At 37.4% G+C, this 25,530-nt stretch overlaps 2 protein-coding genes across 2 annotated transcripts; both read right to left on the bottom strand.

Annotated features, from left to right (window-relative positions):
* Positions 1 to 540: 540 nt before the first annotated feature.
* LOC138708564 (LIRP-like) lies at positions 541 to 10,572 on the bottom strand. Its single transcript, XM_069838679.1, has 4 exons — positions 10,557 to 10,572; positions 8,758 to 8,936; positions 3,388 to 3,586; positions 541 to 775 (listed from the first exon to the last, which is right to left on the bottom strand). The coding sequence occupies exons 1-4, from the start codon at positions 10,570 to 10,572 to the stop codon at positions 585 to 587; spliced, it is 585 nt and encodes a 194-aa protein (XP_069694780.1). The 3' UTR covers positions 541 to 584.
* A 3,440-nt stretch (positions 10,573 to 14,012) lies between these two features.
* On the bottom strand, positions 14,013 to 23,597 carry LOC138708647 (bombyxin F-1-like). Its single transcript, XM_069838734.1, has 3 exons — positions 23,488 to 23,597; positions 17,592 to 17,803; positions 14,013 to 14,393 (listed from the first exon to the last, which is right to left on the bottom strand). The coding sequence occupies exons 1-3, from the start codon at positions 23,538 to 23,540 to the stop codon at positions 14,194 to 14,196; spliced, it is 465 nt and encodes a 154-aa protein (XP_069694835.1). The 5' UTR covers positions 23,541 to 23,597; the 3' UTR covers positions 14,013 to 14,193.
* Between the last annotated feature and the right edge of the window lie 1,933 nt (positions 23,598 to 25,530).

The following is a 25,530-nucleotide window of genomic DNA, read 5'->3' as shown; positions in this document are numbered from 1 at the left end:
AGATCGAGAAGGCATTGCTAGTAATGGTCTACAGAGTTCAATGAAGTTTCCATAGTTGGCACAACTGATAACAAGAAAACAGCCAATGATAACACACTACTGCCATCTAGCGTAATGTTGAGGTGGCACAATAATACATTTGAAGACAGTTGCATTTTCGTAAGTCAATTAATATTTTATTGTATTGGAGTACTTCGTTACTTCTAATCTTTATATACTTTCTTCTAATCGTGTAATAGTCAATTAATTCCCATCGAGTTTTGATTTTCTCTAGATAAATCAAAACCTCTAGCGAGATTACTGTTGATAAATAAATTAAACAATAGAGTCCCAATGGCAAATATCTCAGTGGCTCCTGCTAGAATTTGACAGGGTGTGCAAAAACTATAAAGCTAGAACGTACTATTGTCTTGAATATACCGCATCTGAGATATGTCGGAATGAGGCTGCCATTGCGTCTAGAACTCCGATGTTCAGTAACAATCAGAGTCCTGAATTTGACCCTATGGCAGGTGTTATGGGGAATAAGTAGAAGCGAGATGAACTGTGCTAAGATTTATTTCGGGAACTATACAGGTGGCAGCCTAGGGCGCGCAGTAGGAGCTGAGCTCGTTGTAGTCGCAGCCCTTGCGCACGCAGCACTCGTCCGCCACGCCCCAGCTCTGCCGCTTGAAGACCCTGCGGGGGAAGGCAACGGCGCTGGCCCGCGACCTGAACGGGTACCGCTCCACGTTCTCCGGGAGCTGCAGCTCCATCCACACATCGTCGTCTGAATCTGCAAAAGAATTACGCATCATTTCAAATAACTATAGAAATTGAGGCTTGGTGGAGAGGCATAGCTTTTGTCTGCATCGCTTTTCTTCACTAGATTGTCTCCCCATTACTCCGCATAGAGAAGTAGGCCTACATAATGGGTGTGATGAAACAGAATGGAACTCATGCTCTACGTCATCACTGACACTTCCTGTTATCAAATGGTGGTCATTTCACAGTCGCGGTTAAAAACTTTGCAATGCTCTGTAATTATGAACATTACATTATTTATTGAAGTATCAGAGTCAGTCATTTAAGTTTCACTTACAGAAATCTTTTTATCGTCTGTCAATGCTAAAATTGATCAAGAAGAGAAAAAGGAATTGCTGGGACAGAAACTGAAGGAATGGTGAATGGGAGAAATGTTCGGGACAGAAGAAGATATCAGATGAATAGACGACATTGAGATACTTGGATCGTATGCGGAGACAAAGAGGAAGGTAGAAAATAGGAGAGATTGGTGAATGCTGGGTTTGCAGTGAAAGACCTGCCCTTTGGCAGGAAACTATAAATGAATGTCTGCCTGTGCATCTAATTTAATTTTTTTTTAAACAATCTGTAAAGCAATTGTAGCCATCGACGTAGCTTAGCGAGCTAAAGTGTTTGCTTGCTGATCTGAAGTTGCGCTTGAGCGTGGGTTCGAATTTCTCTGGTAGGGTTTTTACGAGGCTTTCTCCAACCATAGGGCTAATGTCAAGTAATCTATGGTGAATCCTCGGCCTCATCTCGCCATCACCAACCTGTGTAACCCAGTAGTTGATAAATAGCCGACTAACGAAAGGAAATTGTGATCTATTTAGAGTTTGGAATATCATTTACATAACAGCACAGAGTTTTAATTATTTATACTTAAGTTATATGTTTTACATTTTGTTAGGTATACTTTGTCAAGTTACGCATGCTATTCTGGTAGTAAGTTTTGTAAATTAAAATTATAGATTTAAAATATTTTGTGTACAGCCCATGAAGGGACACGGCCTACCAGTCGGTTACTGGTCTCACGCCCACACGACTCGGCAGAGGTGAACGATCATACAATCAGAGCGGAGGTATCGTGTGATGAGCACGATGATCCCTCCAGCCGTTATAGCTGGTTTTCAAAACCGGATTTCGCTACCTTTCGTAGCTTCCCAAGTTCATCGGAGCCGGTGGGCACCGGTCCCATATCTTGGACGGAATTTCATGAAGACTCAATCCAGCACACATTCTATAGCTCAGGTGATGCCTTAGGTCAGGACCTTGGTGAAATAATAGGAGGTACAGAAATTAAAAGTAGGTAACTATCAAACCGAAGTCAGTCGGGAGGACCTCAGCACTAGAAGCCGACCAGCCAACAAACCAAATGAACAATCTTTCAACTTAAAAACACATGAACCAGGCTAAAAAGGAGTCAACCGTCTTTGTCGTTTTTTTTCTCGTTACTCTTTTCCTGTTTTTCCGCTTTTCTTAAACTAGTACGTACACAACTGAAACGTACAGCAGAGTCCGTATAGGTCAGTTTCTGTCAGATGCGTTTCCAATTCACTGCAGGCTAAAGCAAGGAGATGCACTATCTTCTTTACTTTTTAACTTTGCTCTAGAGTATGCCATTAGGAAAGTCCAGGATAACAGAGAGGGTTTGGAATTGAACGGGTTACATCAGCTGCTTGTCTATGCGGATGACGTGAATATGTTAGGAGAAAATCCACAAACGATTAGGGAAAACACGGGAATTTTACTTGAAGCAAGTAAAGCGATAGGGTTGGAAGTAAATCCCGAAAATACAAAGTATAGGCCTATGATTATGTCTCGTGACGAGAATATTGTACGAAATGGAAATATAAGAATTGTAAATTTATCTTTTGAAGAGGTTAAGAAGTTCAAATATCTGGGCGCAACAGTAACAAATATACATGATACTCGGGAGGAAATTAAACACAGAATAAATATGGGAAATGCCTGTTATTATTCGGTTCAAAAGCTTTTATCATCCAGTCTGCTGTCAAAAAATCTGAAAGTTAGAATTTATGAAACAGTTATATTACCGGTTGTTCTGTATGGTTGTGAAACTTGGACTCTCACTTTGAGAGAGGAACAGAGGTTAAGGGTGTTTGAGAATAAAGTGCTTAGGAAAATATTTGGGGCTAAGAGGGATGAAGTTACAGGAGAATGGAGAAAGTTACACAACACAGAACTGCACGAATTGTATTCTTCACGTGACATAATTAGGAACATTAAATCCAGACGTTTGAGATGGGCAGGGCATGTAGCACGTATGGGCGAATCCAGAAATGCATATAGAGTGTTAGTTGGGAGACCGGAGGGAAAAATACCTTTGGGGAGGCCGAGACGTAGATGGGAAGATAATATTAAAATGGACTTGAGGGAGGTGGGATATGATGATAGAGAATGGATTAATCTTGCTCAGGATAGGGACCGATGGCAGGCTTATGTGAGGGCGGCAATGAACCTCCGGGTTCCTTAAAAGCCAGTAAGTACGTACACAACACCCTGCCCAAGGCGGGACTCGAACCCACAACCTTTCGGACCAAGCGATTGCGACATGCCTCCAGGTCGGCATCGTTGGTACTGTACCTGGCCAAGCCTTCTTCTGCGCCCTGGACAGAGGCCGTATGTTGGTGTAGTAGGTGCCGTTGCAGATGATGTGGAGCGTGCTGACCAGCGTGGGGCCGCAATAGCGTCGGGACCCGCGCTTGTCCTGGGGCTGGAACAGGTCGGACTGCGACTCGCACAGCACGCACAGACAGGCCGCCACCATCACCACTCGCCACATCTGCAAGCAAGCAAACACAGACAAGTCACCCTATGATATCTATCGTTATAAGCAATGACTAATAACCAGGCTTCGAGACTTTGGACCCGATACAATAAGTTTACTGTGCATGCACTATAGGTTGTTGACTCGCTGCAGGTAGATAGAGATGTGTTGAGGTAACAACGTTGCTATTTAGAGTAGAGTACGGTAGTATGGGGAAAAACACGTATGTACATTCTGAAAGTAAATATGCATTACACAATGATAATATCAAAAGAATGTGAAAAAGCATTTATTCTCCTGTCTTTTATAAGCATTTGTGTTTAATTATACACAGTGTTAATGGTGGAAATAAGCATGTAGCAATTTTAATTTTTTCATTTATCCTATTGGTCGTCTTTAGGAAGTGCAGTTACAGTACCGAATTCCAATGCACCTACTACAAGATACATTCTCAGTGTCTCAATCGTAAATCTTTTTCGGTTATCTGCCAAAGTTTGTACTGTAGAAAGCTGCGCTCTACGTCGCATGATGTGATAGGAGCAAAACGAAAAAACCTAACATCATTGCAGTCTCTAAGAGACAGTCCTTTATTCTCGGGTGAATCTATGTCCACTAATTTGCTGTTTATGTTACACAATGTTGCATATCCGTTATTTTTACATAAAATTGATTTCCACTTCTGTTTTACACGTTCAGTAACCATTCAGATGTCTCATTAATTCTCTGCTTCATTTTCTAAATTAATTTGAGGGCTTCCGGCATCTCTTGCTCTGACTTTTCTAACTGTGTAATAGTTTCAGACACAGTTTGAAAATAGGTTTGTATAAAAACCAAATTATTCGTCAGAGCCTTCAAATCCAGAGCGTTTTCCTTTGCGTATTTGTTGGCATTCATTCTACAGTACCCCACCCACTGTACGCTTTACCACTATACTCAGTACACCGTTATGCGGATTTCCCACTGAACTGCTCTATTGGGTCCGAAGTCTCGAAGACTGCTTATAACATGAGCTGCTGACAGGAAGTCAAAAGGAGGATAGCAATGGCCAAGGAAGCTTTGGATAGAAAAAGGACCTCTAAGGTGACTTGTAATTACTTAAGTTAGGTTTACTTCTATTTATGCATGCTTCATAGTGGGCTTTATTTATAGCATTCATTCATTCATAGTGTTCTGTCCAAGGGCAGGTCTTGCACTGCAAACCCAGCATTCTCCTATTTTGTGCCTTCCTCTTATACTAGCTCTCCAACCAGGAGATCAACCGTGAAAGGAACGTGCTTACTATTGCTTCGTCTATTGGAGCGAAGTAGATAGATAATATTACCGTTATAACGTCAGTTTAAAAACCATGCGCTCTCCTGCATATGTTATTTCCTATATGGAGGGATTAAAAGACCAGGAGATTAACAGTGATCTAATTTTATAACTAGGGTGGTATAAATATGTGTGTAACAATGTTATTGTTTGTGCTGTGAGAGCGAGCCAATAGAGATACGAGTACCCACGTGTGTGACCTTATGACATCTTATGACATCAACATTCATTCACAGCATTACTACCCCGCTCCGTTTCATTCCAGAAAGACTTTCTCGTGGTTGGAGCAGAGTAGCATAGTCTTTACTTATAGTTCTATATTTATTGCATTTATTTATTTATGGTTAGAATTAATTTTACGTTTATTTTATCTATGTTATTTTATTGCTGTAATTATTATAATGCTATTGTATATTATAATATCACTGCCACCCAGAGTATATCCAATTACAGTGCTAATAAGTGCATACATACATACATACATACATACATACAAACATACATACATACATACATACATACATACATACATACATACAATTCATAACCTATACGGAATTTGTCACTGATCTTATAAGCCAAACAGTCAATAAAATCTTATCTTCCAAAAATGAACACAGAAGCTTGTCCTGTCTCCAATTCTTTATCACACTAGACAGTCGCAAGTGGCGATGCTTCTATTTGGTGTGGTCAGCACGGACTTGACTGAATGAGAAATTCATGATTGTTTACTTTCCTCGAACTCGGGCCCACTGCGTTTGTAGCCAGAAATTTCACCACTAAATTGAAATACAACTGCGTAGCCTACATGGTAAAACTACTACTACTATTACTACTACTACTACTACTACTACTAATAATAATAATAATAATAATAATAATAATAATAATTGTGCCACTACGTCCTCATTGCTATATAAATTGTACATCAAACTGGGATAGATGAAATGCGAATTCTGCTGAAGTACAGTATAGCCCTCTTATCACGAGAGGCTAGCAGAAATGAATGTTCTTGGCATAAAACAGTTTCACTGCGCACTCTACTGGTAATAATAATAATAATAATAATAATAATAATAATAATAATAATAATAATAATAATAATAATATTATTATTATTATTATTATTATTATTATTATTAAAAACAAGAAACTACTATTACATCTCCATGACCTATATTGCAAGAACTACTGAAACTAACACAACACTAATATATTGTTACATGACGTTATAGGAGTTTGATCATTATGACCAAAATTGAAATCATTGCTGATTTATTGTGCTATCTCCCCAAGCAGACTACGCTACGGTCCGCTGAGTGTCTAGGTTTCGATTAGGCTAGCCGTGATCGGGGAATGCTATTTTTATGGCAATAGAATGATGGCAGAAGGACGCTATGATGATGTGTAATGTGGGGTAACAACAACCTTATATACCAGAAACTTCACTATGGAGTTTTCAATGAAACGAGACTCGAACACAGAGCGCCTGCGTCTAAACCGCTGTTATATTAAAAGAAGCGTGCACGTGCCACTCAGCAGTTCGGTGATTGCTAAACAGGGATTTTGTTGACTGCACTGCAATGCGCTTGCGTTGCTGTCTATTCTTGCTGCCTTCAGCTCAGCTGATTTGCAAAAGTGCATCACGCTCCTTGCCGACAAATGAACCAGCGTGTAGTTGCAAAACCAGATGCATTACTTTTTAATGTTATATTTCATATCTTCATATGATTCTACAACCGCTATAGCCAAATACATCACATGGATTTGTATGATGAAAGAATAGTATTGGTTGCAAATCCTTGGTTCCTTGCAAACATTTTTTCTTCATACTGAAAAATTGTTTTATACTTGTTTTTTTGAAAGATGGGACATGACAGTTAAGCGGCCGAGCTTGTAACTACAGTGCCATGTTGCCAATATGGACTACCACGCTGCGAGCTGATGAAAGGTAGCAATTGTCGTTAAAATGGCTGACGTTAAAACATTCATTGACAATTGACGTGAAGGTAAGAAAACAATACAAAAATCGACAGAGAATCAAAGCCGAAACGTACCAATGCTAACATTGTGTGCACAGTAAATGTCGCCAAGAGAGCTATTAAGCACTCGCCACGTGCGAACTGTAAGTTTGGCAACTCAACCGTTGTTACCATAGCAACAGGCCTACCACGCTATGTGACATTCAGTTGTTTTTCCGATCGCAACGCTCCTGTCATGTCCCATCTTTCAAAAAAACAAGTATAGTGATGTATCTGATTTTGCAACTAAATGCCTCAATTGTGGATTTATGAATGCACGGATTAACAGGGCCTACCTGTGTCGCGCCGTAGCGTCGTGGTCTAAGGCGGTATGGAATGAGTGCTGTGAAGTAAATTTCGGCCAGTGTATGAGATCAGTGCTGCTTACCCAGCATCGTGATTAATTTGGGAGCGAAATCCTGTTTGGGGATCATGTGATGACCGCACGATACCTCCGTACTGGTCGGATGATCGTTCACCTTTGCTTCGGCATGTGGACGTGAGGCTGTCTTTTCATAGATTAGTAGCTTTCCATAACAGCGCTGTGATAATTATGACAGGCGCGATACTCATTCACTCAAAAGAGTACGAAAAAACATTTGGAAGTGCAAGCAAGAAATACATAATATTTCACAAGACAGATGAAAGCAGGAACCTTAATATTCGTAAAGAAATAGAATATTATTAAAAAGAATGATGAACAAGTAAATAGATTGTAGACCATAATAAATCTGCAAATCTAGCTTTCAGGTAAAACTCCTGTGAAGCAGGCTTGAATAAATTCAAGGGAAAAATTGTCCCGGTGCGAGGTGCACAGAGTTTGTGTGCATTCTATGTGGGTTTCTGGCGTCTTGTCAGCCCACTCGAGTTATATGGATAAAAAGGGAAAAATTGTGACATTGTTGGGTGAAGTTCCTGGGTAGCTCAGTCGGTAGAGCGTTGATGCGCTAAGTCAAAGGTTCCGGGATCGATACCCGGCCCCGAAACAATTGTTTCCTTGAATTTATTCATAATAAAGTTGCTCAGAAATAATTTACACAATTACGTTACAGAAATCTAGGAGAAATATGAAGATAACCTAGTGAGCGAAACTGACCTAAGAGTTAGGTCCATGAAAGTGAAGACGATTATTATTATTATTATTATTATTATTATTATTATTATTATTATTATTATTATTATTAATCCGTGGCGCTACAGCCCGTGAAGGGCCTAGACCGACTAGCCGACTGCTGACCTCACGCCCACATGCCGAAGCAGAGGTGGACGATCATGCAACCAGAATGGAGGTATCGTGTGGTTAGCACGATGATCCCCCCAGCCATTATAGCTGGTATTCGCAACCGGATTTCGCTACCTATCGTAGCTCCCCAAGTCCATCACGATGCTGGGTGGGCACCGGTCCCATACACTGGCCGAAATTTCATGAGAAGATTTCTTCCCCCACGAGGACTCGAACCAGCGCGCATTCCGTAACACGAGTCCTAGGCAGGATGCCTTAGACCACGACGCCACGGCGCGGGACGTAACATAAGCATATTGTAATCACACCAAACTACTATACTTTACATAATGATAGAGACTGTGATGATTTTACATCTCTTTAAATTGTGTTATCGTATATGTAAATGTATTTTATTCCTAAAAATTACATTTTTAAAATCCCGGTACTTTCAGTCTGTGAATGGCAATATAAAGTATGAAGTAGCCCGATATGTTACAATTATATTATATTATTATTATTATTATTATTATTATTATCATTATTATTATTATTATTATTATTATTATTATTATTATTATTATTATTATTATTATTATATTGTCTTCGGTGACACGCAGATGTGAGCTTACCTTTCTGCAATGGATGCTCGTAGTAGCAGGACTGCTGTGAAGCACGGGGAGCGCCTCATTATATAGGGAAATTTCTGTTAACTGCCGAAAAATGAGGATTATCTCACCTGATTGAATGTGGAAGGCGAAGTCCCAGCCGCCGCGAAGGCTGGCGTCTCCTTCCCACGCGTTCCAAGGAGCTGCGTAGTTGCAGTTTTTTTGCAATGCATTTCACTCGACAGCAAGAGAGACAGTCCGCATATGAACTGATCACAATATGACATCATACGAGCAAATTCAATCGCGAAGTAATATTTAAAAACTTTCCACTACAAACATTTTAATCCCGGAATATCAGCAGTTTTACATAATTAGGCCTCATAGGTACTTCTGTGATCAATTCCAGAATCCTCGTAAGTGTAGCTATTCCTGCCTTTTCCTTCTTTGATTCTTGCTTCTTGTGGCCGAGTGCTTGCTATGTTGTCCGTCAGACTCGGTCTAGGATCATTACTAGATATTTAAGGATCATGAAAACTATTAGCATATACTGGGTGTTCATTTCAAAGTGTGTCATGACGTCAATGTTGTTGGGTCACCGATTTGAAGCGAGTTTCAGCTTATATGTCAGAGAAGTTGCCTATTATTTAAGGCGTTCTTCAATCTGAACTTGAGAACGTGTACGGTATAACTTGAACGTCGTAGCAACAGATGGCGGTCTGTACGGTCTGTGTGCTACCATAACCTCTTTCGAATTGTGTTTTGCGCCGGCAAGTCGTACACAGGGTATTTGTTATCATCGGTTGCGTACGGTAACATTCTACAACACGAATCAAATGCTCCGTGTCCATGTTGACCGTCAAAGTTAATGTCAACAAATACGTAAGTAATCGTCTTAACCCTCTCCCCATATCCCGGCAGTACGTATTTCCAAACAGTTCACATTCCTACCACTACCGGCGTTACCGTACGTATCGGTACGTACCCTTCAGAATGAACGCCGGCAACTTCTCTGGCTCATAGGTTATACACCTCTGTGGAAGTGTAGGAAGATTGAATTCTCTAGGCTCATCGGCTAGCCACATGACGGCATACAGCGAGCCATGACACATTTTGAACTGAACACCCAGTATTATTTCCCAAAGGAGAATACCTGGTGGAATCATGTTATTCACTTAAATAAAAATAAGTCCGAAAAATCGTGAAGCGTAAAAGTTTTCTGAATTCGCAACAGTTGCTCGAATTTTGCTTTCAGGATGAGCCAGTCCAAGTAGGAGACAAATATCTGACCACATTTTACAGTGCAAATATCTTATTTGATTTGATTGTTTGGAGTTGGACTGCATTATCGAAATAAAACCTCAAGTTGTAAGACATCTTAAATGACTTGCTTGATAAGGAAAGTTACAGGTACTTCTTAATAATTTCAAAATTAATCTTCGTTAGCCATCTCTCTCTGACATGACGTCATCAAGTCCAGCTGACTGTTGCAGTCTTAGTAATGGAATTCCGCCATGCTGGTAGAGTCCAGAGTAGAAATACAGGCGGATTTATATAGTACCCATACCGCCGTCACTACCAATGCATCATCATCAGTAGGGCTAGGATTTTGATGACCTATAAATCATGAAAAAATGTCCTAAAAACAATGCATTTATGACCTAAAAATCTTTAAAAAAATTACCTTAAAATGCCCTAAAAATTGATCTTACATAATTGGCTTAGTAGGAAAAGAGGTTTTGTACTAAATATTTAGACTAGTAATTAAATTAAATTTTACATAATTTTTTGTAAGTAGTAGGCCTACACTTTAATTATTTTACCTGATGTAGTTTCCATTATCGTTCACATCTGCGTCGGCATGTGGATGTGAGGCCAGCAGCCGGCTGGTCGGTCTTGGCCCTTCATGGGCTATAGCGCTATGGATTTACTGGATGAGTATAAAAAAAACCATTGAAACTGCTTTGAAAGTCCTATCGGCGTAATTTATGTTACTTCTTTTTTGTTGTAACGATAGAGTATTTGTAAAAAACATGACTGCTCTCCAGAATCGAATTGCAGGAACTGCTCTCCTTGTAATATTTTGTCTATAGATCCACGGATACAAATCGTCCAGTCGTCTTGGGAATGCACTTCGTCCTGTGTTTTGCTTCCTGTTGACCATTCTTACCGGAGACATTTCTGGTAGTGGGCCCAAACATAATAATTTGCTCATCTTTATGTATGGCAGTTCTTCAATAATGATAGGTTGTGGAGATCCATTTGGATTTCTTTCAGCCCTACGTTTCATTCTTAGCAGAATATATACATTACAATAGTGGATACGAAAGCTGTGGACTAAAAAAGAAATGGACGTAAAATGAGCGGACATTACATACAATGACCAAAAGAATGTGTGGACATAAACATGATTGGACGACGTGTCTTGAAACCCTTTTAGAGGTAAGTTACTCAGTTTGCCAAAAGCATGGTGAAGGTTCTAAACCAGTCATGTCAATTGATGACCATAGGAGCAAGCGCGCGCTTTAGAGCTCAGGAGAGCCTGAGCGCTTTACAGCGGAAAGGAAAGAGACAGACGAAAGAGGTGGTATATGCCGCTTGGTCGAGCTATATTCAGGGATGGCCAGCGCTGATTCAATGGATAAAAGGAAGAGAACTTATTAACACTGTATCCATGTTAATTTTTAGATTTGTCTGAGAAGTATAAGTGCATTATAAGAATGTAAGTTTTAATTTTGATGCTCATTTTTCACAAGTTTGATTTTTTTTTATTCGAAAGAAATTTTCAGATATAGGCCTATTTATTTAGTAGCCTTACAGAATGTTTTCGTAAATCTAATATACCGTAAATACGTATTACTGAAGATAGTGTATTGAACATTTTGAAAATATTCGCATGGAAATTGTTTGTAAGGAAATGAATTAACAAAGCAACTACTGTTACATCAAATGCAAAAGATACGTACCCATGTGTTGTAAAAATGTCAGCTCTATAGTTTTAGCACATTTCGTGAAAATAATTTTATATACTGATGATAGGAAGTTGCTCACCAATATCACCTGAAAAGCATAATGCGATAGGAGTTTTGTTATGGAATATTAGTTACACTTAAAACAGATACAGCACCTAGGTAACTTTGCTTTGTACTGTAATATTGTTTTGATTAGTTTATTGATTACTTTTATAAGACTAAAGGTACCATCAATATCAATTCCAACTTATCATGTCATACTCAATTTTTTTTTTTTTTTTGAGATATCACTTTCTTTATGAATGATGTGTTTCATCCATTTAGTACAGCATAGTTGTTCTACTATGGAATTTAACTGAATATTCCTTTTTAACTCTTTATTATGTTATTAACATTTAACACACAACTGCAATATTAAGAAATTGGTATTAGTACTTTTGTTTTACAGACAATATAGATAATGTCAAACAGAAAGCAGCCATATAAAAATAACGACATAAAATTTCACGTTCCGTTTGAAGTTTGTGCACCACTGTTTTCTTAATCCAACAGGCTGCTTATTCATATACACAACCCTTCCTCTTTCCATATTTAGCGCTTGATGCCCGCGCACGACGTCAAGGTCAGAAAAATGCGCTTGCTTTGACATCACTGTTCTGAACTATTGATAATGACCTTCTCTCTTGAAAACTACGGCACTTGAGGCCTTATTGAGTTCAAATTTTCTGTTTTCTAACCTCGAGGATTGTGACACTTTGCAGACTTGGCCTCAGAGACATGTGCGTGTGAAGAAGGGAACTTGGTGAGATGAGAAACAAATGACTACTGGATGTTCAGTTCAAAGTGTGTCATGGCTCGCTGTATGCCGTCATGTAGCTAGTCGATGAGCCTAGAGAATTCAATCTTCCTACACTTCCACAGAGGTGTATTACTTTTGTGCCAGAGAAGTTGCCTAGAAAGTACGGCGTTCATTCAGAAGAGTACTTACTGATACGTACGGTAACGCCGATAGTGGCAGGAATGTGAAATGTTTCGAAACATGTACTGAGGTGAGTTTTTTTTCTTACTGTCGGGATATGTGGAGAGAGTTAAGACGATTACTTACGTATTTGATGACATTAATTTCGACGGTCAACATGGACACGGAGCATTTGATTTGTGTTGTGGAATGTTTCCGTACGCAACCAGTGATAACAAATACCCTGTGTATGACTTGCCCGGCAAAACACAGTTCGAAAGAGTTTATGGTAGCACACAGCCCGTACAGACCGCCATCTGTTGCTACGACACGTTCTCAAGTTCAGATTGAACGCCTTGATTAATGGGCAACTTCTCTGACACAAAAGCTGAAACTCGCTTCAAATCGCTGACTCATCAACAGTGACGTCATGACACACTTTGAAATGAACACCCAGTAGTTCATATTTACAACGTAATGCGATACCTATGCTGTGCTACATGTCTGAAAATTGGATCTTAAATACGGCTGAAAAAAGAAGACTTGAATGGACTGAGATATTTATGTGCATTCGGTAGCTGGATTTACTCTCTTGCATAAACAAAGAAATTCTTGCACACAAGCACAAATAAATATTATCACTTAAATGGTACACTGATAGTTAAAAAACAACACACGCTCTCGCCATGAAACAATACTAACAATACTATCCCATCGAACCTCCTCATACTCATCCTCTTTCACAATAGCCCTGCCAAGACTCTGGAATTCGTTACCTGCTGGCATCAGGGACTGTCGAAATAAAATTGAATTCAAATGCAAACTTACTAGGCACTTGGTCAGTAATTGAGACTCGTTCAGACATGGTTTCTTGTAAATAGTTCTCTTAATCTATCACAAAATATTTCAATATCCGGTAATTTCATCACTATAGAATTTTGTTATTGTAGGTTTAATTTGAAATTTAGTAAATTCAAAAATATTCTTTGTTCTTAATTTCTATGATAAAATGTCTAGCTTTCATTAATCAGGTATTCTTGTCGTACTTTAATTTGTATTGTAATTTTAATTGTAAATTTAATATTAATTGTAATCTTATTGTTCATGTTATAGTTGTAATCCCCTGGTAGAGGGGCAGAGAAGGCCTGACGGCCTTATCTCTACCAGGTTAAATAAATAAATACTAATACTAATACTAATACTAATACTAATACTAATTTATGCGAGAATAATCGAAGAATGGACGAAGAAAGTCTCCAAAAAATTGTGCTACCCAGTGTACATTTGAAACCACTGGATAATAGACAACAGGAAAGGTGTAATAAGAAGAGGCCATAAGATTCCATACTGAAAGTTTTGTATTTATGAAAATGTTTCACAAGTTGTTATTATTTTATTATATATATATTTATATAAATTCAGTTGCAAATGAAACAAGTATAATAATAATACTTATATGCATAATTCGTACAAAAAATTACTTTTGCATAAATATCGTAATATTGTAAGACTGTTGCTAGCACTGCGCGTCTATCGGGACAGGCAGTAGTCCGCCAGCTCGTTGATGGTGCAGCCCTTCACGATGCAGCACTCCTCGACTATGCCGCGGTCGTTGCGAGTCTGTCGTCGGAACTCTCGATTCGACAGCGTATTTGCCGCCGCCCGGGATCGAAACGGAAATTGTAGCTCTTCATCCGAAAGCTGAAGCCACCAGAAAGCGTCGTCGGCATCTGTTAAACGTGCAAGCAGAGATTTGTGTAACTCTAGGCTGCACCTTGGAAAACAGAAATACGCCATATAAACTTACATCTAACTACATGGATAGCCGAAGAATGTACGACCAGTCTACGTCAAATAACAAAAAATAATAAAATCCATTTTGTATACGTTGTAGAACACGCCATTATCACAGAAATCGAAGGGACTCAAACTATGATCAATAGGGACCGGATTTTTATGTAATTACATATTATATCCCTTTCAACCTAACGGTACACAAATAATACATCTTTGTGAATCTTGTAATTACCATTAATATATTAAAATTTGATACTACATATTTTTACATATTGGTATTACATAAATCTACATATTTAGAGGTTTTATTCATTTTTACTTTTCTAAAACGGGGAAAAAACTTCTGCTGGGGAAGTTTACAATTTGAAATACACAGATTTAAAAAGCCTTTTTACCTACTCAAGAATGGATATATTTCAGGACGAAACATAACGTCCTTAGTTCCAGAAAGTAATAGAGGCACCCATCGCATACTACCCACTGTAAATATGAGTGAACAAAAGGGCAACCTTTCTCATACAACTACCTCGTATTGTAAAAATCACTCAGAAAGTAGCGTTGCTTTCATGCGGTGGAGTGGGACGAGGACGACATGATTTGTCTCGAACTATTATTGTTCTGCACACGTCTTAACAAGCCGTTCCCATGCAATTTGCAACCTTATCCACCCTCGGAAAACCCGTGTCAAGTCTGACATGAGCCGCAATAAAGTAGCCGACTTTTGAAAAGAAGCTGGAGTGAAGGAACAAACTGGAAAGATGTTGAAAGAATAAAATAAGTAGCTTTTCAGGTTATTGCTCGACCTCTTTCCTTTAAATTTAGTAGACCTGTAGGAAATGGGAGCAATTAGGAAGTATGGTTCTCGGCTGGAATAAGCCTACCCTTCTGAATGAGACAGTTTGTAAATACCTATAGTTTGAGGTTTTAGTAGGTACTTTGTTTCTTAGAGGGAGCAGCTAAAAGGCGTGTGTCCCACATCTCCTATTATTTTCTCCTAATCCAGTAAAGCGAAACAGTGCTTGCAGTACTGTTGTATCATTCATTTCACTCAGTTCTCTAGTTTTAGTGCTTACAATATAAAGTGCAAGCGAGTTTATCTACTGCTTTTAATTAAGTAAAATGACCCCTGTATCTTCAACCCTAACGACAAAAATAAAATTATGGATTTCGATGGACGAAGCTTTCACTACAGATGGAAAAATAGTAATGTGTCAAGTGTGCGGTAAAAAAGTCGGGTGCTCTATGGAATCACAACTGGAGAGTCTTACCTATCCTATACCTGCCAGATATTGATATTAAATATTTTCATGATTTTACATATTTTGGTACATATTCAGCTTATTTTTCTTACATAAATATGTACATATTTCACATCTTGATATTACGTAAAAAACCGGTCCCTAATGATCAAAGAACAGCAGCAGTAGCAGTACTATGCATAAGGTTCTTACTATGAGCCACGGCACACGAATGCATATAGCCTAGGCCTAGTAGTGGCAATAGTGTAGTACGTTCTCAACTACAGACATTATTCCGCGAGAAATTTAATGGCCGATAAATTTTGTCTGGAACCCTCTGGGTCTTTTATATGTTGTTCTAATATGCCTGGATGAAGAGGTTAGTTACTATGGTAACAGCTAGACCATCGAACTCTACGAGACGAGGTGTAGCCTAGCAGCCATGGAACGAGTGATAGTCAGGGCACAGTTCAGTCAATGTTTCCCTTAATTAAACAGAAGAAACGTTACAACAGTGATAGGGATTGTGTTGTCTGAAAAGACATTACGAGTCATGTCTTCTGTCTATGATTCTAGGCGTGGCCGCTGTACAATTATACAGGCCTTCCACCAGCATTCATGACGTCGCAACAGACGTGCTATGTCGCACACTCGGGTAGATTAATTCCTATAGCGATTGGCGATCCTACGATTATATTTTTGCGTAGTAGGCCTATGAAAGAAATGAAGCAAACGAGCTCTATATACCGAAAATTTAAGTAAATACTTTCGAAACTATTTTCAGTACAACAAAATATGGACTTAAATATAATAAAAAATCAAACGTATTAGGTCCCCTCATCTGGGTTTTATAGCGGGCGCGGGAGAACCATTGTGCCGTCAATGTCATTATTTTGCGTCTGAGCACACAATAATATTAGTTATTTCCCAAAAGGGATGGTCTCACGAAATGTTCTATAGTCGCGACGCTGTTATTCCCGGCGTGACTCCTCCTCTTTGCTTACGCCTTAGGAAGTCAAGGCTCTATAAAGTATAGGTAGGTAGTATCGTTCGCCATTTTTGTTCTTTCGTTGCCGAGCTACCAGACGAGGTATCTATTTGCCACACCGTTAAACATTATCATGTCGTAGGTCCTATGATAATAAATTGTAATTCAGCAAATAATTGAGCGGCAAATAATGTTCTCGTGTGCTTTCTGCGAACGCCAACGAAAGAGCCAAAATGGCGGGCGATTATATTAAGTATTTATCGAGCCTTAGGAAATGCGTAACGTCTTCATCAGCGAATCACAAGACGCACACGTTTAAATGTAGCCGACCTACAACGTGATTGGCTGCCGGAAATTAGAGCGACGGGACTATAACAACAGTCATTAACTCCACACGTCCTAGTACGTTTGTCATAAAATCAATGTCCATTTCTTCGACTTTCATTTCCAAAATATTTGTAAAATGCAGTCATAAGTAGACTATATTTACCGGATTAAAAATCTGTGCAGTGTATGACTTTTTTTATTTGAGTAAGTTATTTTACGACGCTGTATCAACATCTTACGTTATTTAGCGTCTGAATGAGATGAAGGTGATAATGCTGGTGAAATGAGTCCGGGGTCCAGCACCGATAGTTACTCAGTATTTGCTCATATTGGGTTGAGGGAAAAACCCGGAAGAAACCACAACCAGGTAACTTGCCCCGACCGGGTTGGAATGTCGTATTTTATGTACAAGTTACCTCTTGTGTTGTTGTTTGGATGCTTATGCGTATTAACTTGGGACGCAAATGTTAAATCATTTGCTTTTCTTTTAGACTCAGTCCTTAGAACTCATTCGTCACAGGCTGATGGTAATGTGTCCCACTACTTTATCGACATCGTAAAGCTGCCAGCAGGCGTACCTGGCAGCGCGTGCGAGTTGCGCTTGCGCTCCTCCATCTCCTCGACGCCGTTGTAGCCGCGGCCGCTGCACACGAAGCTCAGGATGTTGACCAGGTTGCGGCCGCAGTACCTGTGCGACGAGTCGCGCTTGTTGAGGTTCTCAGGCAGTGCGCAGGCGCAAGTCACCATCACGAGCAAGCACAGCTTCCACATCTCCGAATAAGAGTCGTGACTTGTAATGAAATATGCATTAACATATCGTTGACGAAGAATTCATACCTCGTGTCTATGATATTTAGTTTAACTACATTATTATGTTCACAAAATTAGAAAGTTATCTAATATTTTGTCCACGAGTAGAAGATCTTGCAAAGCAGAAATGTTTATAAAAACTTCGTCTATTTCGAGAAAAATTAATGTTTAAATTATTTTTTTTATTCACCTACAAATTTACAGATACGAGGTATCACTTCTTAGCCATCGTCAGAATTAAGAAAGTCGTAATATACAGGGTGATTGACGATAAAAAAATTTAGGATACGATATCTTAGGCCATTTTGAGTGAAAAAGTTCATATGAACATAGGTCCGTTTTCGAACGATGGCGGAGCTAGATGCATTTTTTTGGTAAAACGTCTCGCCCCAATGTGAATCAGACGTTACCATATGCTGCTGACGTGAGACAAGATCACCGATGAATGACGTAACATTGGAATCTGCATTGTGAGCGATGTAGATAAGAGAAGAGAAACAAACCGGGTGGTGGGGCATTACAAATGTCGCAACAAATATGCTATCACTTATCGGTTCACAGCAGTTCAGTCAGCTACCTACAGTACAGTAGTTATACAGGTACAGTTATCGGAAGTGATAAGTTGTGTTTTTCAAGATGCCTTATAAATTTTCGACTGCAGAATACGCCGATATTGTGTATGTTTATGGTTTGTGCGATGGAAGTTCCTTGCGTGCCGTCGAATATGAACGACACTTTCCGAACAAAAGGTACCATATCGAAGAGTATTTACTGTCTATGGGGTTGGATGAAAGACTTGGTATAGCAAAGGAACGGGGAAACGAGAGAGGCGCTAATCGACCGTATTTTGGATGCGGCATAAAAACAGTCACGTGTAACTCCTCCGAGCGACCAGCGCGATTCACGCCCGAGCGCAACAGTGCATTGAAGCAGAAGGAGGTACCTTTGAAAATGTGCGAAAACATCGACCCCGACTTCTAGAATATTAGGTATGTATGCATACGTGACAAAGTATTAGGGGCTGCAAGACAATAAACACCTTTAAGAACAGCTTAAAAGATAACCTTACTAGCATTTCACTCCAATCATACTGATTTAAACTATCACTGACTACATTGTTACTTTTTTCTTTAGACATCATCCTGATTGTGCTGTATTTTAATTGTCTCGTAATAATCTCTTTCTATTATCTAATATTATTTGAAATATATTAACATTCTATGTATTTTAGTTTAATTCTGCTACACAGTTTATTTCAGTGTTTAATTAATAGTTCATAGTATTTTGTTGTTTAATTTGTAAATAACTTTTGTATACATGTAACTCTCATCTCAATCAAATTGTTGGATTCTTTGTAAGTTCATGCATATGTATATACACTTTTTGCTGGTTGAGTGGAAGAGAAGGCCTTACGGCCTTAACTCTGCCAGCTAAAATAAATAATTATTATCATTATTATCAATATAAACTTTAAATTTGTCCGCTATTTGCCTCTAAATGCGAGTTAGTACAATGGAATCCCTGAAGTTTTTGTGAAATCAAAGAGCCTTATCTCCGTAACCATTCGATAACGGACCTATATTCATATGAACTTTTTCGCTCACAATAACTTCAGAATTAACATTCTAAATTTTTTACCTTTCCTCGTGAATCACCCTGTATTTCAAATTATGTGTTCGTTTGCAGACGGGAGTTCCACCGTTTGCCACAAACTCAGCTTTAACACAAGTCCTTCCGGAAATAAATTTAATGGTTTGGCTTTAAGGAGACTAATGAAAGTTATAAGACCTCTAAGGCGGAATTGATTTTCCCACAAGAATGGTTAATAAGGGAAGTTATAGACTACAGTAATTGTTTTTTAACATTGGTTAAAAACAGTCGATAAATTTTACTCAGAGCCTTCTGAGGATGGTGTCAAGTAGCACCGAAACAGCTGTAAGCCGCACATGCTTACATAATTAACACGAGTAAGATCGCCATTTAATCAATTACTTAATTCCATTTTAAAATATAAGTAGGCCTATATTTATATTAAAATATGCTACAAAAATGATAAATTTGCTTTCGAAGGGAGCAAGAGTAAGGTGGTCCGCGGAACTGTTCTGACTTAAAAAAGTGGTCCCCAGTTCAAAAAAGTTTCAGAAACGATGCTACTAGACAGTCATGTTAATTGATGCCCACAGGAGCAAACGCGCTTTAGAGCCCAGGAGAGCCTGAGCACTTTACAGCGGAAAGGAAAGAGACAAACGAAAGAGGTGGTATATGCCGCTTGGTCGAGCTATATTCAGGGATGGCCAGCACTGATTCAATAGATAAAGGGAAGAGAACTTATTAAAACTGTATCCATGTTAATTTTTAGATTTGCCTGAGAAGTATAAGTGCATTATAAGAATGTAAGTTTTAATTTTAATGCTCATTTTTCACAACTTTGATTTTTTTCTTCAAAAGAAATATTTTCTCAACTTTTCGTATAGAAAAGTGAAATTTTTATAGGCCTATTTATTTAGTAGCCTTACAGAATGTTTTCGTAAATCTAATATACCGTATATACGTATTACTGAAGACAGTGTATTGAAAATTTTGAAGATATTCGCATGGAAATTGTTTGTAAAGAAATGAATTAACAAAGCAACTACTGTTACATCATAAGCAAAAGATACGTGCCCATGTGTTGTAAAAATGTCAGCTCTATAGCTTCAGCAGATTTCGAGAAAATAATTTAATATTCTGATGATAAGAAGTTGCTCACAAATATCACCTTAAAAGCATAATGCGATAAGAATTTTGTTATGTAATATTAGTTACACTTAAAACAGATACAGTACCTAAGTAACTTTGCTTTGTACTGTAATAATGTTTTGATTAGTTTATTGATTACTTTTGTAAGGCTAAAGATACCATCAATATAAATTCCAACTTATCATGTCATACTCAATCTCTTTCTTTGGAATATTACTTTCTTTATGAATGATGTGTTTCATCCACTTAATACAGTATAATATTATACTGCTATAGAATTTAATGAATATTCCTTCTTAACTCTCTATTATGTTATTAAGATTTAAAACACAAGTGCAATATTAAGAAATCAGTGTTAGTACTTTTGTTTTACAGACAATATAGATAATATTAAACAGAAAGAAGCCATATAAAAATAACGACATAAAATTTCACGTTCCGTTTGAAGTTTGTGCACCACTGTTTTCTTAATCCAACAGGCTGCTTATTCATATACACAACTCTTCCTCTTTCCATACTTAGCGCTTGTTGAGAACGCGTCGTAAAATAACCTACTAAAATAAAAAAAATACTTAGCGCTTGCTGCCCGCGCACGACGTAAAGGTCAGAAAAATGCGCTTGCTATAAAATATGAATTTAAATGTGACTTTTGCATTAATGGGCACATGCAATAGGTCTACTGTTAAGTTTAGGAATTTCCGTCTCTATAGATTTTGTTTGCAAAAATTGATTGAACACACTAATATCATTAGAATATTGACCATTCATCCATCACTGATTCTACTACATTTGCGTGTTTTCAGATTTAACAAAATGCTTCTTAATAATATAATTAACTTACCGTTTAATTGTATACAGTTTTATTTTACAATACATGCTCCATTACACTGCCCTAATGATCGATGTTGAGATATGAATAGACTGATGATAGCCAAATAAATTTTAACGCCTGATTTATTATATAGAAATGGAATATGGAATAACATTTGCATACAAATTTTATCAAGATTAAAAGCAGAAAAGATAAAATTCTCACAAAGTGGCTGAATTCGTTTTATTAAATCATAAAAATGTGGTAAATTTGTTAAGAAACTAGAAATAAAAATATATATAACTTATAAGGAAAATTGTACATAACATAAGTGACACTCATCATCACTTACAATACGGGTTTGACAGTTCAGCTTCTTCTGTCTCCGGGAATCTTCAGTCGCTTTCTTCTTCCTTTACCAGTAGGTTTGTAATTGCTTATTAGTAGATTCGAAGTCAATGGCATGCACACAGCATATCATACGATTGAATTAACACAGCAAGCGCTGATGTGTGACTGGCTGAACACACACACACACACACACACACATACATATATATATATATATATATATATATATATATATATATATATATATAATTTGAACTGTTAATGGAAATTACAGAAAAACGGCTGAACGGATTTTAATAAATGACCCCTCATTTTGAAGCCTGGAACCCAAAGTTTTTCAGAAAAATAGTAGTTTTCAGTGAAATATCAATTTTCCTACACTATTTTCCTATTTTACAAAATCCATCTTCCTTCAGTTTTGAGAACTAATTGCATTTCAGCACAGCCGTGATTTCAGAATAAAACAAAACACGCACTACAATAAACAATATCTATTACACGAAGGCCATGACCTGCAGGATTGCTGACATATTTAGAGTTCAAATTCAATTGGTTATTAAAGACTTAAAGACTTAGGCCTACTAAAAATAATTTACAGGCCCTGATTCTGCGGTGTGTAATTTTCTGAGTACAGTTGTGTATTGGATATTGAAATCTACAAAACTTGAGGTGGTTTGATGACATTATTACCATTAGAAATGAAATTTCATTACAGTTAATGCCATGATGTGACTATTTTTCATTAATTATACATATTAATGCTATACTGATGATATGAAAGTGAAACGTTTTGGGGTTATATAAGTAGATATAGAGAATGTGTTAAATTAGAACTTCATTTCTATAATTTACTGAGTGGCGGCTATTATATATATATAAAACTACAAATATTACGTCAGATAATAATATTGTTATTAAAAATAAAATATTTTTATAGTTATTAATCAAATGGGGTTGGGTCTTTTTCATATACTTAATGGCGGTGTGGTGTAGAACTTATATGCGTCATTCTCTTCGGTATTGGCTCGAGAGAGCGCAAAACTTACAGTTCCTAAGGAAAGACGGTATTACTTACTGATAAAATAAGAGGCCTACAAAATTTTGTAGTCTCTCGATCATTTCAGCAAGATCTCTTAGCAGGATAAAATGATTTTACACTCTACATTTCAAGCTCTATATGCAGCAGCTATACCAAAATGCCATGTTTATTGTTCCAAAGCATAGCAAACCTGACTTTTACAATCCACAATGACCTGAAATAGCTACTGCTTTACTCCCACATGAAAAACCCACAGATCGCCCTGACATTGTTACTTGCGTTTTCGCGTTGAATCTCAAGATACATAGGTTCAAGAAAAAGTATTTGGCATAAAAACCATTCAGAGGGAGTATATTTCATTATTATGGAAGCAAATAACTTTCAAAATGTCTGGTATTTTTCATTGAAAATAAATCTGAAAAAAATTTTATTTGAACGCCTAATGAACTTAGTTTGCAGCATTGGCCACTAGTAAAATATAAACGAAAACAATCGAAACAAGATTGAACCACAACTGGACTGATCGTCATCATATTTTTCCGAGGATACTAAGTGATAATACTTCTATCTAATGATCTATTGTACAGATCCTCACTTGTCCATTTTATGTTCTGAAAGGGTAGAATGAAATTGTACGTTTTTTATTGAGCAGTTTTTAAAAACTTGCAATTGAAGGACAGTCACACAATCTGCACAACACCAACACAACTCAGCTCAGACTTACCCCGGTCGGCTCTCTCCTGTACGACTGCTGGTGACGACGTCTGTTTTCCACATTTTATAGGAATCCCTCTGGTTTTTATTCTACTTTCCTGATAGCTAAAAAGTCATCCAAGAAAGAACGTTGAATCGTTCCGACGTCTAGAGTCTCATCTTTTTCTCTTGCCTTTTCCATCTACAGTCCACTGAAAATAGTGATGTCACCTGGTCCCTGTTGTCTTGTCACACTCATCTGTTCAGACACGTAAAAGCACCTCAAGTGATTCTTAAAGTTTCTTTCTATTATCCAGTTTTCAGACTTAATTATGTCTTTAGTGTCGGCCAGAATAAAATGTTTGACAATAAATCTGGAGAAAATATGTTTAAGCTTAATATATTTATAAGGAAAGCTTACTTGGTAGAAAATGTCATTTGATCTTTGTCAGATTTTAATGTATGACGATAAGTTCTCGAGACATTCCTGAATATATTTCTGTTAACGAATTTATCTTTACTCCTTCCTAAGCAATAGCCTTCCGTTCCAAAAGTCGCAAAATCCCTGTAGAAGAGACGTGTAGGCAGTATTTAAATAAGCAAGATAAAATATAATTATTAGAAGTAACTAAACGTAGAGAGATGAAGTCATTATCACAAGTTACATATATAAAAAATCATTAAAGTCACCGGCAGGTTTTACGAAGGGACACTAGAAAAATATTCATACGGAATACAGTCTTTAGAAATGGAGAAGAGAAGAAATTCAAGCTGTTAGTATGCCTAATGCAGGTTTTAGAAACAGACAAGAGAGAACAATTCCAGCTGCTATGGAATGCAGGTATTAGAAAAAGAAACATAATAATATTCTATTTCAAACAGACAAGCGAAGAAAATTCCAGCTGTACGCATATAGGCCTAGGTATAACAAATGAACAAAAAATCAGTTTTACGGTAATGCAGTATCTTAGAAAGCATGTTAATGGTCAGATAGTCAATATAATATGATGTAATATTGTTTTATTAATTCAGACTTATTGACATATCACAAATATAAAAAGTCAATGACATTTACTCATGTAAGTGATCATTGTGTACTATACAAATATAAAAATTAGAAATTAAGCAAACGTTTTCGCCCTTCGGGTATCATCAGGCTTTTTTTTACATACAATATCTTGTAAATTTTGTCTGTATTGTATTGTATTGTATTATATTGTATTTATTATCATTCCATGGTATTCATACATTGCTTTACAGCTAGAATATGGAACAAGTCAAAAAACTTAATACTATTATAAAGTCTTAATTTATAGTCACAGTCTAGATGAAATATATACAGACGAGATTTACAATATAGTCTACTAGTACAACACAAAGTTTTAGTATCAATTTCATGAAGCGTTATTGAATGTCATGAATTCACCTACAGAATAGAAGGCGTTCTTTAATTTGGCCCTAAATAATCTTATGTTTTGAGTTTCATTTTTTATATCGATAGGGAGGCTATTAAAAATGTTCACTGCCATATAACGCACCCCTTTTTGATAGCACGATAGACTTGTCGATGGAGTATGAAAGTCATTTCTTTGTCGTGTATTTATGCTATGAACTGTTGAATTAGTTACAAAGTTTTCACGATTACATACGAGGAAGGTTATTAATGAAAAGATATACTGACAAGCCAGGGGCATTATTTGTAGTTTTTTGAAAATAGTCCTACAAGATTCCCTAGATTTGGCACCTACTATTATTCTAATTACTCTTTTTTGTAATAGAAATATACTGTTACTATCTGTGGAATTTCCCCAGAATATTATTCCAAAACTCGTTACCGAGTGGAAGTATGCAAAGTATATTGTTTTTAAGATATTGATATTTACTATCTTTTGCATAGATCTAATAGCAAAACAAGCTGAATTTAGTTTGGGGGTAATTTCTTTAATATGATTTTTCCAATTTAACACATTATCGATTTTTAAGCCAAGAAATTTGGTTGTCGTTGTTTCTAATAGGGATCTAGAAGTTTGCGAGGTTGAATTTGCACAGGATTTAAATTGAATTATGTTAGTTT

This window comes from Periplaneta americana, chromosome 11 (assembly GCF_040183065.1).
Source record: "Periplaneta americana isolate PAMFEO1 chromosome 11, P.americana_PAMFEO1_priV1, whole genome shotgun sequence".
In the NCBI taxonomy this organism is placed as follows: domain Eukaryota; kingdom Metazoa; phylum Arthropoda; class Insecta; order Blattodea; family Blattidae; genus Periplaneta; species Periplaneta americana.
Note: the sequence above shows the minus strand (reverse complement) of the source record. Positions and strands in the feature narration are given on the sequence as shown.

Excerpts from the sequence above, each read along its gene's own strand:
- LOC138708564 (XM_069838679.1), bottom strand. Across the intron at positions 3,587-8,757 it reads CGAGCATCCATTGCAGAAAG|ATGTGGCGAGTGGTGATGGT; the intron begins GTAAGCTCACAT and ends GCTTGCTTGCAG. Across the intron at positions 776-3,387 it reads GCAGAAGAAGGCTTGGCCAG|ATTCAGACGACGATGTGTGG; the intron begins GTACAGTACCAA and ends ATTCTTTTGCAG.
- LOC138708647 (XM_069838734.1), bottom strand. The coding sequence starts at position 23,540 with ATGTGGAAAACAGACGTCGTCACCAGCAGTCGTACAGGAGAGAGCCGA. Across the intron at positions 17,804-23,487 it reads ACAGGAGAGAGCCGACCGGG|TCACGACTCTTATTCGGAGA; the intron begins GTAAGTCTGAGC and ends TTTCATTACAAG. Across the intron at positions 14,394-17,591 it reads CAACTCGCACGCGCTGCCAG|ATGCCGACGACGCTTTCTGG; the intron begins GTACGCCTGCTG and ends CACGTTTAACAG.